The sequence below is a fragment of the Apium graveolens genome, chromosome 6, assembly GCF_009905375.1.
Source record: "Apium graveolens cultivar Ventura chromosome 6, ASM990537v1, whole genome shotgun sequence".
In the NCBI taxonomy this organism is placed as follows: domain Eukaryota; kingdom Viridiplantae; phylum Streptophyta; class Magnoliopsida; order Apiales; family Apiaceae; genus Apium; species Apium graveolens.
The window spans coordinates 97,110,864-97,127,194 of NC_133652.1; the positions used below are offsets into that span (position 1 = coordinate 97,110,864).

Sequence of the window (16,331 nt, forward strand, 5' to 3'; positions counted from 1 at the left end):
TTTTCTTAATTAAATTATATGACTTAATTAATTAATAGAGAATTAATACTAACCCTGAGCAGCATCCATTCTTCTGACAATCTTCTGAAAATCACTGAGACTTATGAATCAATTCCGCCACTTCAATGCTGACACTCGATGTACTGTCTGGTTCATGAGTGACTAACTTCCGTGACGTTTCTTCATGTCTTGACTTTGATACTCTGATTAAATCCTTGTAATAAAATGATACCCTGACGAGATCTCTATCACTTGATTAAATCCACGATCTTGATTTATATCACTGAGGCATGATCAAATTCTTGAACTTCTTCCAGTGAATCTTCAAGTCTGCAGATGAACAATGTTTCTTTATCCTTTGACAGATGTTACTTTGTGAGATCTCTCTGATGATAGATCCACTATTTACTTATTACATTCTTATTTGAGTTGAGTTAAATCCTCGAATAAACGAATAGGCTATGACATATGCCTTTCAATCATTCATTAAAACCTATAAGATTTTAATATCATGTTTAAAGAACTTCCCGTGGTTCTTATCATTAAAAATTCAATTACCGAAATTCTCTAAAATATTTACATGGTTCACACGAACCTACATTTCTGGCTCACCTATGGTACAACCAGAAAAAGCCAAAGGAAGAACATAAATCTTCAATAAACCCACATTCAGTGATCCTTGATCAACTGATGCGTTAGGGTTAACAACTTTTCGGTTTATCTCCGAAGTTCAGCATAAATACTGATATCAATATTCGCCGTATTAAGTGTCACATGGATATCTATAATAGGCTCGTGTGTCACTGCCGCAGCAGACCTACACCAACACGTGAAATTACTATTTAACTGGAGGAAAAAACCCAACCAGAAAAATATAATTTATGTGCCGACCCATAACCTGTACTCTAGGCCCATTAGGTTTTTAATGTGGAGAATCCTGAGCAATTGTAAATCTGATTCAATTCAACTGCACAACTCATCACATTGTTTAACAACAAACATATTACTACATTATATCCAGTGCAACACAAGTAAAAATACTAGAACAAATTTTTCAAGTCAAACTAATGTTAACTAACGAGACACGTTACATAATAAAGCAACCTATGCCTCCTTTAATGGATTTCCAAAGCCTCCATATAGACTATTAGCATTTTGTTAACAAATAAATCTATTAAAATAAGATGTTTAGAACTACATAGTTTGCATCACGTTTATTGTCACCAACCTATGTTTGTAATCTATTTTCTCCAATTAAATAGATGCGCGGTAAGGCCTCTATTTATCCAGTATTACAAGTTTGTGATATAACTTCATTATTAAAGATTAAACAATAATAATTGATGCCTTATCATCACTCAACAATGATTAAAAATTAATCACCAAATAATCAAGTTCCATCATGAAGGGTCACATTTATGTAGCCATATCATTTAATTGCATAGCAATATCATGTCATGAACTTGCAAACACGCATGTAAACTATAGCATATACGATTCTTGTATCAGTATAATAATAATTCCGAAATCAATTCAGAATTAAGAAACTCTAGCTCATAAATATTATCAATCTCCATGTTAATTAAACAAAATATAATAAGCTATCCATTAATAGCGAAAACATGGACAAATTATAAATTTGGGTTTAATCTACCAATTTATAATGATCAACCCGAGAGAGATGTCACCAAATATGTCCACTTGAATATGAGTTGATCATAAATCAATAACCATTAAAGCATCAATAGCCTTATAAGAAACCAATTATTTAACAACTTTGTGTTTATTTTTGCCTCGTACCTGTTATGCTCAAACAAAGCACCATTTAAAATCAAATTTATATTAATTTCAAGCACATGGCAACAAGTGATTAAAGAAATTAACGCACTAAATTTAATTTAATTAATGAGGCAAATAATGGCCACTCCTATACCCACAAATAAATCCAATTTAAACAATCAAATTGACTTTTGCGTCTACTCACAAGAAAGTATGAAAATTGAAGTAAACTGCTTTAAGATTGTTATCAATCTTGTACGATAAAGACATTATTATATATATATATATATTGCATATATAACTACTTCACAAGAACATTGCTAATTCTTAAATCACATAAGCATATGAGAATTAACAATTAAATTAGGAGAAGGGTTTGAGAAAACAAACAGAGATTGAATTTAATCTCGAGTCCAGAAAACTGTCTCCTTAAAGCAGTTTCGCCCCGCACCATCCGTGTTTGGAGACCTGCTTCCCAGGATAAAACGAGATACTAGTATAATCGATAGATCGAATATACTCTCAGCGAACTTGAACTGAGCCCGAGAACTATCACCGGAATATTGGAAAAATTTAAGACTAAAGAGACCGAGAATGAAAAAGATGACTCTTATTTCCTCGACTTGATAAAATTGATGCCCTAAGACTCTATTTATAAAGAGAGGCTTGAAAGGACTTATTTTTCTTTTCGATGTGGTACATGGTATTTATAAGAAAAACTAAGGAATAGGTTTGTGCTACTCTCGATGTGGTACAAAACCACTTTTCATATTAAAGGGTAAAACTTTGGAACATCAGTTCTCATTCACCTTTTACTCATTTTGAGCGTGTAAATATGCGTTGGAATCCCCTCGAAGAGGAGAATACGTTCCAATAAATACACACCACTAACACATAATGTGTCTCACTCATATAGAGTCTCAAAATGATTCACAACTTAGTCTAAAATACTAAGTTTGTCCAACATAACTTGTAGTATATTTCTTTTGGTATATTTATAAGATAATAAATATTATATATTATAAATACTTGTATATAACCCGGGTGATGCATTGTTATTTTTATTATTATATATTATAAATTTTAGTTTTTATATATTATCGGTGAAATTCAGTTTTCTTATCAATTTAATCTGACGGTTTTTAATTGAGTGACCGGATAATTAACAATCAAATTTTCAATGTTTAATATTTGATATAATAGCAGAGATAGTTAGATTGATAGATTATACACACATATTTTTAACTGTATTTTTTAATTATATTTATACGGGAGTATTTGTAATTTTATGCATATTCACATTCTTTTTGACATATTCTATAAGGCAAGTCAATAAAATTTTAAGATTAATTTATTGAGCTAAATTATCTTACTAAAATATATAATAATTAAAATATTGCAATGTTAAAAATATGTGTGTATAATATTTTAATTATTATATATTTTAGTAAGATAATTTAGCTCAATAAATTAATCTTAAAATTTTATTGACTTGCCTTATAGAATCTGTCAAAAAGTAGGGGTATTCACGGATTAGTTTGGTCCGAATTCTTATATTTTTCGAACTGAACCAGTAAAAACGGTTTTTTGAAAATCGAAACCAAACCAGACCAATTAAACGCCGAGAACAAACCAAACCAGACCATAAAATAATGGATTGGTTCGGTTTTGAACCACAGTTTGAACTTTATCATTTACTTTTGTTTCGTTTTTGTTAAACTTACATAGAAACGGTTATTTAAGTTAATATAATATAAAATTTATCATATATTAGTATTATATATTACATAGAAGTACTATGATATATATTTATAAATATTTAGTTTACATATGACCTTCATATACTTTAATTTAATTTAAATAATACTAAATTAATAAATTAGAGTATAAATCTCACATATTAACAGAAGTTTTTATTTAAAAGTAATTTGATATTTTTAATATAATATACACCCACACATAAACAAATTCATAATTTATAATATTAACTTGTAGGTATATAAGAAATTTTATAGATTATTATATAACGGTTTGGTTTGGTCTAAACGGTTTTAATTTATTGAAAAATATAACCAAACCATTTATGCGTGTGAACGGTCCGGTTAACCAAACCTTTGAAAACGGTTTTAGCTGTTTCGGTTTTTCTTTGTTCGGATTACCGTAGTCCGGTCCTATTCACGGTTTGATGGATTTTTTGAATATCCCCGTCAAAAAGAACGTGAATATGCATAAAATTACAAATACTCCTGTATAAATATGATTTAGAAAATACAAAAAGTTTAGAAATTATAAAAATATCTTTTGCGATCTTTGCATTTGATTTAATTAGTCGGGCTCAGATCTCGTATTCCATATGGCCTTCTAGATTTTGTATTCTTGGTCTAGCAGTAAAGACCAAATTCTGAAAGAAGTTTTCTGGTAGCTCCTCCGTAAATTACAAGATTTTCAAACAAAGACTATCTATAATTTTAATTCTATTAAATATCTAATCAAATCTTTAAATCTAATTTCTTTCTCTCTCTAGAAAAAGTCATCTTCTTACTTTTGTTACCCTTCTCTCTCTCTCCTCTGAACACTAGACATGAATTACTAAATTCTTCTCACAAGAATCAATAAACCCACCATTAAAAACCCTTTAATTTGATCAATCTCAATAGTTATAGTTTAATAAAAAAAGGGTTTATTTATATTGTAATAAAGATCAAATTTTTAATCTTCTTGGGTTAATTTTATATCAGATTATGTACAGATCTGGAGCTGTAATGGCTTGGAATGTATTTAAATTCTGTACAGCTTTAAGGGGTCTTGGCTCAATTATGATCTTGTTGGTTCTTGGAGTTGTGGGTGTTTCTTATTATGCTGTGGTTTTGTCTAATTATTTCCCAGCTTTGACAAATGGTGGCCTTGATTCTCTTGTTGCACTTGTTGTTTTGCTCTTGTTTCATGCTCTGGTAAGTCTTTTTCTTGTAAAGTTTCAATCTTTATGTTTCTTTAGTGAAAATAATTTGTGGGTTTATGACCTTTTAGGTTTTTATTCTTTTACTTGATCTTTACTGATTAATCAATTTTATGAATGCTGGTTTTCGAATGTAATTAAGTTAGATTATGGTCGGTTGCTATCTAGTGTAAGGTAAATTATGAATTTTTAGTTGCTGCTTCTTTGATCTTTCACCGGTGTGTGTATACTTTAGGAATATATATCGGCTTATGCTCGTATTGTTGTTAATATGAAAATCACAAACTCGTCGTAGTCCTCCGTTATTGATGATGCAATGGTTTTGTTGAATTGCAGTTGAATGACTAGTGGTTTGTAGAGTAGTGTTTTGCTGTACGTAGTGGTCATTTGGGTAGTTTTCATATTTTATCGGAATACTTACCTGTATGCACACATGCTTGTGACTTCTATGAATATATTGGACCAGGATGGCTTTTTGGTGTTGGTTTCGACTTTATTAGACATTTGTGTAGCTGGATTTGTTTGCTAGTTTTGTTTTTTTTTTTTTTAAAAAAAATAGACAGTTAGTTTGCCATTACAAGTTTTCAGTTAACCTTCGATATATATAATTTTTCAGTACCTATAAAGAAGCACAAATTTTTCCAACTTTCACAGTGTGAATAATAGACAGATGTATCAAAAAAAATTGGTGCTATTTGGGTGTAAGCTTGTATCTAAAATCTAATATTATGAGTTGATGAATAACTTCAAGCTAGATTTTATTAATACGGCTTTTTTTCAGTTGGTGATGCTATTATGGAGTTACTTTTCTGTTGTTTTTACGGATCCGGGTGGTGTGCCTCCGAATTGGAAGCCGGTTGTGGATGAGGAGAATGGTGATGCCGACTTATTGGCAGGGTCTGAATTTAATCAGTTAGCAGGTGAGCCGGCAAATTTGAGGATTCGATATTGTCGAAAGTGCAACCAATTAAAACCGCCTCGCTGCCATCACTGTTCTGTTTGTAAGTTTGGTTTGTTTGTTAAAATATTACTCGCTACGGAGCTATAGCTTCTTCCATTGTCTTTTAGGGGACTGATTTTCTTATTTTTTACAGGTGGTAGGTGTGTACTGAAGATGGATCACCATTGTGTTTGGGTTGTTAATTGTGTTGGAGCATTGAACTACAAGTATTTTCTTCTTTTCCTGGTATGCTTCTAAATCTGAATTATTTTTTTGTTGTAGGGGTAATGTATGTGGATTGCTAGTGTGTGTCCTTTTAAATTTCGCACAATTATGTAGTGGTCAACTTGAATTAATTCTGCAGCTTCTGTATACACCTTTTGGTTTATAATGTTATTTGTTTTACCGAGTTTTTCTTACACTCATGACACTAATCATTTAATCATTCCCCTATATTGAGGAGTAATCAATGGCTTACTTTCCAAAAGTTATCCCTAATTAAGTTACTCCCTCTTGTTTGATAGGAAATTTGGACCTGACCAAAAAAAAGGAAAATTGGAATTATATGCTATGATTATTGATTATCATAATGTATTTGTAATAGAAATAATAATTTTATATTAATTGTGTTGAGTTAATTATTATTGAACGGCATTATTGATCCGAAAGAGCAATGCAATTAAAACAGGGAATGCACTCACTAGAAAGAATACTATATAAGGCTGCAGATTTATGTCTCACTACAGTTGCTATATTGTTTATGCTTAACGAATTTCTGCTCCTAAATGCTTCCTGGTTTGTTGTAAAAGCTGTATATGCTGTGTGTGTATAGATATGCTTTTGCAATGCATAAGCACTAGTGTAGTGATAGTAACTAGGTATTTTTCTAGGGATAATATTCTGTAACTTTGTGCATCTTCCTCTCTCTGCTTTTCAGTCATTATCTTTAGCTGCTCCTACCTAGGGCCCAGTGTTAATAAATTTAAAGTGGAGCATAAGCGCAATGCGCATTCGCGAAGCGTAGAATATCGAAGACAAGTAAATATAATATATGCATGGTATATAATTTTAGAAAATATTAATTTATAGATTGTTAGACATTTATAACAAGACTCAGTTGTCATAAATGATAATACAACCGAATTCAGCACATAGATTTAAAGTCTAGAATAATTTAAAGTCAAAGTAACAAACAAATGCATAGCTAATCCACTATTCTTCATCAAGATTTACATTATCATCTTCTTCACTATCGTTATCAAATTCAGTGTGCCCCATTCCAATTCAATTGACATATTATTAGATAACTAGGAATTTACATAATATGTTTAATCAAATTCACATTGTCTATGTGCATTATGTTTAAACCGCTCCTAGTCCCATTTCTGTCAACGCTTCCCCCATTCCAAATCTTCATCTCTCGAAAAAATATTCCCTTTCCATTCTCTATCCATACCCCCAAAATTCTCTCACAATTAGAAATTTTAATTTGCATTTTACTAACCAATCTTAAATCTCTCATCCCGTCAATTTAAATCATGCTTAATTTTAGGAAGAAGAAAAACCCTCCATTCTTGAGCCAAAGAAGTCAACGAAAAGATTGTGTCTCATGTTATGTTGAATCGTCGCTGCAGATTCAAGAGGGTCTTAAGAAATTTCAAGTCTTTAGTCACCACTCTTCGAACTCCGAATCTGTGAAAAGTTCCAAATTTTTGGTGTTATTTATCAAGAACCCAAATCTGTTAATTTTTTCTACTCTACTTCAACTCCATGATCAGGTTTTTATTCAAACTTCAACAGATTTGGGTTCTTGAGAATTAACACCAAACATTTGGAACTTTTCACAAATTTGGAAGTCAAAGAGCGGTGACTAAATACTTGAAATTTCTTGAGACCTTCTTGAATCTGCAGCGAGGCTTTAACATTTTTTCGTTGACTTCTTGGCTCAGGAATGAAAGGTTTTTCTCCTTCCTATAATTAAGCATGATTTAAATTGATTGGTGGGGAGGGAGAATTGAGATTGGTTGTTTGAAATTATGATGAGCGAATTGCAAATTAAAATTTCTGACTGTAAGAGGATTTTGGGGATATGGAGAGGGAATGAAATTGGCGAAAGATGAAGATTTGAAATGAGTGATGCATTGATTGAAACTCTGAATGGTTTAAACATAATGCAGATATGTCATGTGAATTTAATTAAGCATAGCTAATTCTATGCCTTGGACTTCTGAGGCACGCCACGTATCATTATAAATAATATCAAATAAAGTGTTAAAGTGGGAGTGAAATTTTTAATGCGACCGGTTCCTTTCATGTTGACGCATCTGCACATGGTAAATGATTAAAGAATAGTTATCCGAAATATCTGCTTACAACTACATAACTTAGGACAGAATTTGGATGATCTGCTATATGGACACTTTACAAACAGTTGATGTTAGGATTTCTTCTTGTCACCATATCATAATCTTAGAGTTAAGATTTTTGTTATTTACCTTCGTAATTGTATGTTATTAACTTGGTAAAAATAGATCATACTAAACCAATAAATGGTAAAAGTAAATTCACGGTTTCGCTATGTACCTAATAATTTGACAAGTCCACTTGTGATAATTGTGTTCACAAAGATTATATTTTAGTTAATAGATTTATCATATGTAACATCATGTATATGTTTCGGTAAAATTTTTGTTGTATGCTGCTTGCCTGAACCCCTCCCAACCTTGTCGAACCGTTGTATCCTCATTCCTCGAATTCACACCCGCATCCCGTACTTCTTAGAAGGTAAAATTCCAGTCTCCATTTAGGGTAATTCTAGTGTATTCTTTAGACACTGGAACTCTTTGTGGGAACAACTAACGTCTTCATGTGGTATGAAAGAAAGTGATATGCTTTTTTTGAAATCTGTGTGTGTCTCTCCCCTCCTGGTCTAGGGCTATAATTTTCTGTAGTGCAAAGAAATTACTGGGATTGGCTCCCTCGGTAGACATAGACAATATGTATTTTCTGTAAGCCTGTAAATAATGACAGCCCTAGTTTCTTAGGGAAATTTGAGCATCTATTTGGATCTTTATTTACCGATAAGTGAACCTGGTCGCAGATAAGTCTGAACAGGTAGAGTGAGGTGATGAGGAATGGATGTGGTCGTTCATGATACCTACTAAGTTAAACAAATAGTTTGCTCGTAGTCATTATTCGTGAATGTCTTTGACATTTGTTCACCAGCAAGGAGCATATGGGTGCTTCCGAACCAAGGTGTCAAATATACTGCACTAAAATATATTGCTCTGTTGTCAGCTGCAGTTATTTTAATATTGTCTGAGAATCTTACTGGAGTTTGTGAGACAGGTTAGTTAAGTGCTTGACAGTCGTATAATTCACTTTATGGTGCTACCTTGAAGTGTACATTTTATCATTTCTTACATTGTATGCTCTGTACTTTAAACCTGCCTGATATCCTTATGATTTGCTACCTTTCTTTTAGGAGCATGCCATCATTCTCATGAATCCCCTTATATGCAACTATGTGTTTGGCATCCACAGTTATGACTTTTGAGCTTATTAAATCTAGTATAACTCTTCTGCTTGTTATTAGAGCCTTGAACTTAACAAACCACTGTTAAGAATAATATCAAATAGTGAAGCTGATCAATCTCTTTTGTTGTAATACAGTTCTACACATTTCTCGAGACCACTCTGGTGACCTTGTCATTGCTGCCACATTTTATTACATTCTTCAGTGATGGGGAGATACCTGGATCTCCAAGCACCCTAGCAACCACTTTTCTTGCATTTGGTAAATCTTCCACCTTTGTGTGTTGATGACTTGTATTGCTATTGCATTTTTTTGAATGTTGTCAGTGCCATTTCACCTTCAATAACACGCTTCTTTTAATTTGCTTGCAGTACTAAACTTAGCTTTTGCACTGAGTGTTATGGGATTCCTTATAATGCACATATCGTTGGTGGCTGGTAATACTACAACTATTGAGGTATAAATTTCATTTATCTTGTTACACCCATTAAGTCGAATTTTGTACATGGCCTTCTATTTCTGCATATCTTTAATTTTATCGTCTCAACATGTCATTTGTTTTTAATCATGCATGAGAGGGTTATCACTTAAGAAACAGTTAATGATGCATAAAGATACAAACCTTGTTAGTTACTAGTTAGGGTTTCCTGCTGCGGACTCACCAAGCTTGTTCTACTTACCAACTGAAATGTGGTACATGGCCTTCTATTTCCACATTTGTATATTTTTTATTGTCTCAGTGTGTCCTTTGTCTTTAAGCATGTATGATAGTATGAGAGGGTTAATATCAGTCTGGAAACAATTAATAATGGACAAAGATACGAACCTTTGTTGGTTACTACTAGTTAGGGTTTGCTGCTGCTTGCTCACCGAGTCCCCCCCCCTTTTCTTAAAGCTTCCCTTCACTTTTTCCTCCCTGTCTCCTTTTTCTAATTCAGTGAATGTGATTATATTGTCTAATGACTTTGTTCATCTTTGCTCAGGCATATGAGAAGAAGACCTCTCCAAAATGGCGCTATGACCTTGGTCGGAAGAGGAATTTCGAACAGGTGGGTTTATTTTACTATCTTATAGCAATTGTATATTGGCGCCAAGTAACCTTTTTATAGCAATTGCATGTATATGTCGGGCCACTTCTAAGGAATACTTTTTGTGATTGCTTGTCAGGTGTTTGGAACAGACAAATATTACTGGTTCATCCCAACTTACTCCGAAGAAGATATAAGAAGGATGCCCGCCCTTCAGGGTCTTGAATATCCGTCAAAACCTGAATTAGACGGCCAAGAGTTTTAGATATCTCTGATAGCCATCCTTATACCCGTAGCAGTTCAGGAGACTAGAGTTTTTATCAAGCATCAAGTGATCCAGAAAAGATAGTTAACCCCATTCTAAACCATCAAATCCAAGATAACATTTAGCTAACAATGGTTTATCAAATTTAATGAAGCAACTATAGAACTGATAAAATCATAGCAAGGTTTGGATGGTTTAACTTGATGTGCTCCTATTGATTTCTGTGTTTCTCTAAGTTGTTTGGCCGCTGTAAGATATGTTATGCAGCTGTGTGCCAATAATCTTATATTCTGAAGAAATGTAAATTAATATGGCAGAGTGATTACGTTAGATTGTATACAATTGTGATATTTCTCATTACATCAATCTAACTAAGGATATAGATGCTTTCTAAATTCTGGCTAGTGTTTTTGTTTCTTGAATATGGTTTACTAAACAAGTTAATTTAAAGATTAACCAAATTCATTATTTCCTGGCTTAAGTAGCATTCGTTTTGTTCAATAATACATGATATTACTACTGGAACGTTTGCAACTTTGCAAGGTAAGGTCTTGTGTGTTTTGAGGTAAATCACAAGACTTCACATAAATTTACATAGTTCAAATTTTAGGTCCTAACTACCACCCCATAGCGAATAATATATATATATATATATAAACACATATCTTTTAGTTCAAACTTTATGACCTAAATACCAGCCAATGTATATACATTTGGGAAGCATCTTTAACAACCATTCCTTCGAAAAATAATCATAAAAAACAAGCATCTCTTAAATGCGTGTATTCGAATCATACAATTCAAATATTTAAATTCAATATATGTGAGAGATGCGCAGTTTATTGGATGTAAGATGTTTTGTCCTTTAGGAATGATTGTGGACTCTAATGATATGGGGAAAAAGAGAAATGTTTTGGCATATCTATACATAACACACACCTACTTCATTTTTCAACCATATAGGATTCTAGCAACTATGCATGCCTACACCCTTGGAGGCCAAACTACAATTATTTTTCCATTTATTTTTAAAGATACCCCACCACCACTAGGCCCTTGAAACAAATAGAGAATATTAAAGAAACACCAAGATACAATGAGGAGGATCCAAGGGAAATAAAGGAAGGGCAGGGCACAAACTAGGTATCATATAATGTGAGTATTGGAATGAGACAAGGAGAACTCACAAGCAAAACAGTTGATTCTGTCTTCTTTTATAAACCATAGATGCTGCCACAGCTGTGTGATTAGTTTTCCAATACAGAGATTCCTATTTTTTACTGAACAAACCAACAAATTGCTACCGAATTATATGTTTTCTGTGAATCCTTTTGCATTACTATGTAGTTGGGCAAATCATAGATGCAGTCATGCAGAGTTTAATACAAAGTGCCAAAAATGAGGGGAAGCTACAATGTGATGAGATTTATTGGTTCAAGATAGACGGTATCTTCTGCAAACAGAACTTGCAATCCATGTTTTCTACAATGGAAAGTCATGAAATTAATCTCCTTCTAAACCTAATTAGGATCGACACTTGTACCTGAGAAACTAAAATTAGGGGCGTCGACCACACGGTCGTTCAACCTACTATCGACATTCATAAGCAAATTCTGAAAACGAGACCCTGACTGGTTAAAACGAATATGACCAATAATGACTCGTGTATTAGTTTTGTATTCTATTAAGCTTATGTGAACCTATACATGAAGTCCTAAAATGCAACCCCCACCTGCTTTTTCAGTGACCATTTCTTGTTTGTAAAAAATGTTTGATGCATCATACGAGGACATTGTTTTATTTTGTTTGTCAGAGGCTCAGAGCGCTAAATAAGTAGTTGCATATTACTGCTGGTTGCAATAGTTGGGATTAAGCTATCTTCTACTTAGGCCTGCAAATCATTCATAGGATACAAAGTTACAACAGTTATGTGAGTTGAACTGGAACATGTTAAATCTAAAATACAACAAGAATTAGAACAGCTTCCCTCAATCTGATCTGGATTGTGGGAAGTGAACATTATTCATCAGATTACTTCCAGAACAGAAGGCTAATGTCACGTCTAAATGCTGTCATTTCAGAACATTTGCTTTTTAGAGAAAACTTGGCCAACTAGAAGCATTTGTGAAATTTTAGCAGCCAAATGAACCAGCAAAGCAAGAGTTTTTGCAGATCAGGAGGCAACACATGTCAAATTATGCAATACTGTTTCGATGTCTGGCCTCTGGTTGGGAGACTCGTGAGTGCATAGCAAAGCAAGTTTTCCCAGCTTAATTACCTCTGATTCTACATACTTTCCCTCAAGGTTTACATCCATAAAATCTTCTAGTCTGCCCAACTCTGCACCTTGACGAATTGACTGGCTTATAATATGTTTTCCAGAGAGAATCTGAAGTATAATCATGCCATATGCATATACGTCGCTCTTGTCTGTGAATCGGCCAGTGGTTGTGTACTCAGGGGCCAGATATCCCTTTGCAGCACTAGCTTTTAGTGTGGAAAAGAAGATATCATCTGCAAGCAGTTTCTGGATACCAGAATCTGAGAGTAACGGATTGTATTGTAGGTCAATCAGCACCTTTTCAGCTGATAGATTTTGGTGAATTATTGCAGGTTTGCTGCCTTTGCCTGCATGCAGATATCCAATACCTGAACAAAAAAACTTGGAACTTCTAGTCATTTGAAGACTCGTGTAGAGAGCAATAAAGATTACATTAAACAATGAGACAGTGATTTTACCTTTGGCGATGCCTTTAATAATTGAAATTCGTGTAGACCATTCAAGAACCTTTTGTTTGTTATCCTTAACATCAAGGTACTGAGATAGATCACCATTTGGAGCAAAATCATAGACGAGAAAGCACTCTCCTCTTCCTTTTGAACAGCATATGCCTCTTAAGCCAAGGAGACACTCGTGTTTCAGTAAAGTCAGAATTTTCAAACCCTTCAGAAATTCAGCTTCGTCTGATTTGCAGCTTGTCTTGGCAATGCATTTAATAGCAACGATCGACCCATCTCTCATAATTCCTTTATATATGGTTGAGAAATTGCTCTTTCCCAACAAATTTACTTCAGAGAAGTACTGAGTTGCAGACTCGATTTCATCAACATTGACCATAAAACTGTCAAACATTTCCTGCGAAAAACCACTTCCGCTTGGACCTTTAGCCAAAGGATCCCATCCATTGGAGTACTCCAGGCTAATGAGGGGAGAGGCACTCCTCCTGTAAACCTCTTTGATCTGGTCAGTACTAAGTCGACTATCAGAAGCTTCGAACGTACTTCCAATTTTCTGTTTTCGTCGACGATACCATGTGAATGTAAAGAGGCCAGCAACTATAAATGACACAAATAGAATCACTCCACATAAAGCAGCAACACGGGAGTGTTTAGAGTAATTTGAGCAATGGTTCTGGCTGCAATCTGGTTTGAAATCAGCGGACTCAGGAAGGTCTTTGGAAGCAAGGCCCTTTGCAGCAGCCCCAAATGGTTCAGGCTTCTTTGGGTTGAGGGAGTCGGAATGTTTGCATACATTTAAGGAAGAAAACTCAACTCCACATAAACCCAAGTTGTTTGCATACTGGAATCCTTCATTGAGTCTCTTCAAAGCTTCACGTATACAAAAAGAACTTTAGAGAAGTGAAGAAACTAAAGTAATGATAAACGATGAAAAATGCTACTGTAGTAATGGTACAAATTTTGTGTTTACCTAAAGGCACTCTACCAGAGAGAGTATTGTTTCGAATGTCTAGCACTTCTAAAACCGGCATATCAGCTACTTTTGCAGGAATTGAACCAAACATGGTATTAAAGCTCAAATCCAGCCTTCTTAACAGCATCAAATCACCCAAACTTGCAGGGATGGCGCCAGTCAATTGATTGTATTGCAAAGCAAGAACCGTGAGCTTCCTCAGATATCGAAGCTGAATAGGTATGCTTCCGGTAAACTTGTTGTAGCAGAGTTGCAGAACTGCAAGGTAATTAAATAACCAGATTAGAGCTAATATCCGCCTTAATACGCAACGTTGAAGTTGAAAAAAAATTATGCTTAAAAAGACCGCTTAATTTAAAGAAACAGATTATTACAATTTGCATAAAGGCTAGAACTGTTATTGCTGCATTATCAGCTCAAATCAAACTGTAGTACTACTATAATTTGAGGAAAGGAAATTAAGAAAATTGACATATAGGATGTTTCCAGAATCTATACAGCAAAAAAGGATGTTTTTATGTTTTTACTTCTGTTGAACATGTGAATCAGACTTCATTACAGTAATCCTGAGACCAACAAGTTTATACTTTTCCTTAAAACAAACATTTGATTATATTATGATTAAGCCATCTAACAATCCTCATTCACCTTAAAAATCACATATTTAGCTCTTTTACTATTAATCTGCAGCTGTGTCAGAAAATTCAAACTAAACATCTAGTAACACACAAACACACAACTGTAGATCCAGTGTAAAGATTGCATCTTTATTTTTCAACCGATAAATTGTACTTAAAAATTAACAAAACACAAATAAAATGTCAAGATTGCATCTTTCCAAGAAACAACAAATTACACAGGAAGTGACCAACTTGAACTAACCTTGAAGATTGGGCATGTTTCCAAGCTCAGGAGGTATCTCCCCAGAAAGATTATTAACATTGAGATACAAATCAGAAAGCTGAGTCAAATTAGCTATCTCTTTTGGAACAACCCCATTAAGCTCATTAAAATGCAAGAATAGCCCAGATAAGCTCTTGAGCAAGCCAATCTCAGGTGGTATTTGACCATTAAGTCCTTTACCCTGTAAAGAAATGTTAACAACTTGACCATTTGGGTTACAAGCAATGCCTTCAAAAGAACCATTGCATGGATCAGTGGCATTCACTGACCAGGAAAACAAGATTTTATCAGTTGGGTCTAAAGATGATTTTATGGTCATGAGGACAGAAAGTTCAGTTGAGTGAGAAAAAGATAAACATGGGGTTGAAGCATAAAAGACAATAAAAAGAATGGTGTGAAGAAAACTGGAAGCCATGGAAAGATTAATAAGTTTCTTGATTTTTTTTGTTCTTGTAGAGTAGAAATGTTTATTTGTTCTTCATTCAAAATGTGTATGTGTGTTGTGTGTGTTCCAAAGGTACTTGGGGGAAAGTGCAGTAGTACTGGGGAGTGAGGAAAGTGTGTGACTAGTAACTGGTAAAATGTGACCTGAGAGAAAATTTTTGAAATCTTAGTGACTGTTACTTAATCTTGTACACAGCTTTATTAAAATATTCTTGTATTGGTAGGGTGGGGCTAGTAGCATGTGTTCAAGAATCAAGACAAAAGGAGTGTCTTTAAACATTTTGGTAGCATTTTTAGTACAGTCATTTACTGACAAGTTTGTATTTTTAGAAATTTAAAACTATAAAAAAAGGTAAAGAAATCAGGGAAGAAAGTAGGTTTGTACAAACAAACCGCTCAACCGCATCCAACCGCTCAACCGCTCGCAACCGAACCACATTTGCGGATAATCGCGAAACGCGGGTTGGTTGTGGATTTAAATTTTAAAAACCGCTCATTCACGGTTTGGATGCGGTTTTAAATTCTTGAAAATCGCAACCGCAACCGCAACTCGCAAAATATATTTATAATAAAATATATTTCCAAAAATGTAGTTGATATCATATAAATTAATAAGTATACACATTTATCAACTAATCTTATGTTAATGTTAAGACTTCATTCATAAAATTTACAATCATTATAAGATATATAACCAAACAAATGAAAAATATAATCAACGAATAATTTTTTTTATCGTTTTCTTTTTTCTTTTCTCTCGCCTCCACAT

General features: G+C 33.8%; 2 protein-coding genes across 2 annotated transcripts; one reads left to right on the forward strand and one right to left on the reverse strand.

Annotated features, from left to right (window-relative positions):
• The first annotated feature begins 4,223 nt into the window (after window positions 1-4,223).
• On the forward strand, window positions 4,224-10,863 carry LOC141667598 (putative protein S-acyltransferase 14). The gene is made up of 7 exons (XM_074474146.1): window positions 4,224-4,730; window positions 5,517-5,736; window positions 5,830-5,921; window positions 9,348-9,471; window positions 9,582-9,667; window positions 10,194-10,259; window positions 10,378-10,863. The coding sequence occupies exons 1-7, from the start codon at window positions 4,521-4,523 to the stop codon at window positions 10,501-10,503; spliced, it is 924 nt and encodes a 307-aa protein (XP_074330247.1). The 5' UTR covers window positions 4,224-4,520; the 3' UTR covers window positions 10,504-10,863.
• A 1,503-nt stretch (window positions 10,864-12,366) lies between these two features.
• LOC141667230 (proline-rich receptor-like protein kinase PERK9) lies at window positions 12,367-15,746 on the reverse strand. Its single transcript, XM_074473639.1, has 4 exons — window positions 15,098-15,746; window positions 14,213-14,473; window positions 13,243-14,112; window positions 12,367-13,152 (listed from the first exon to the last, which is right to left on the reverse strand). Exons 1-4 carry the CDS (start codon window positions 15,531-15,533, stop codon window positions 12,677-12,679), a joined length of 2,043 nt encoding a protein of 680 aa, XP_074329740.1. The 5' UTR covers window positions 15,534-15,746; the 3' UTR covers window positions 12,367-12,676.
• Window positions 15,747-16,331: the final 585 nt, after the last annotated feature.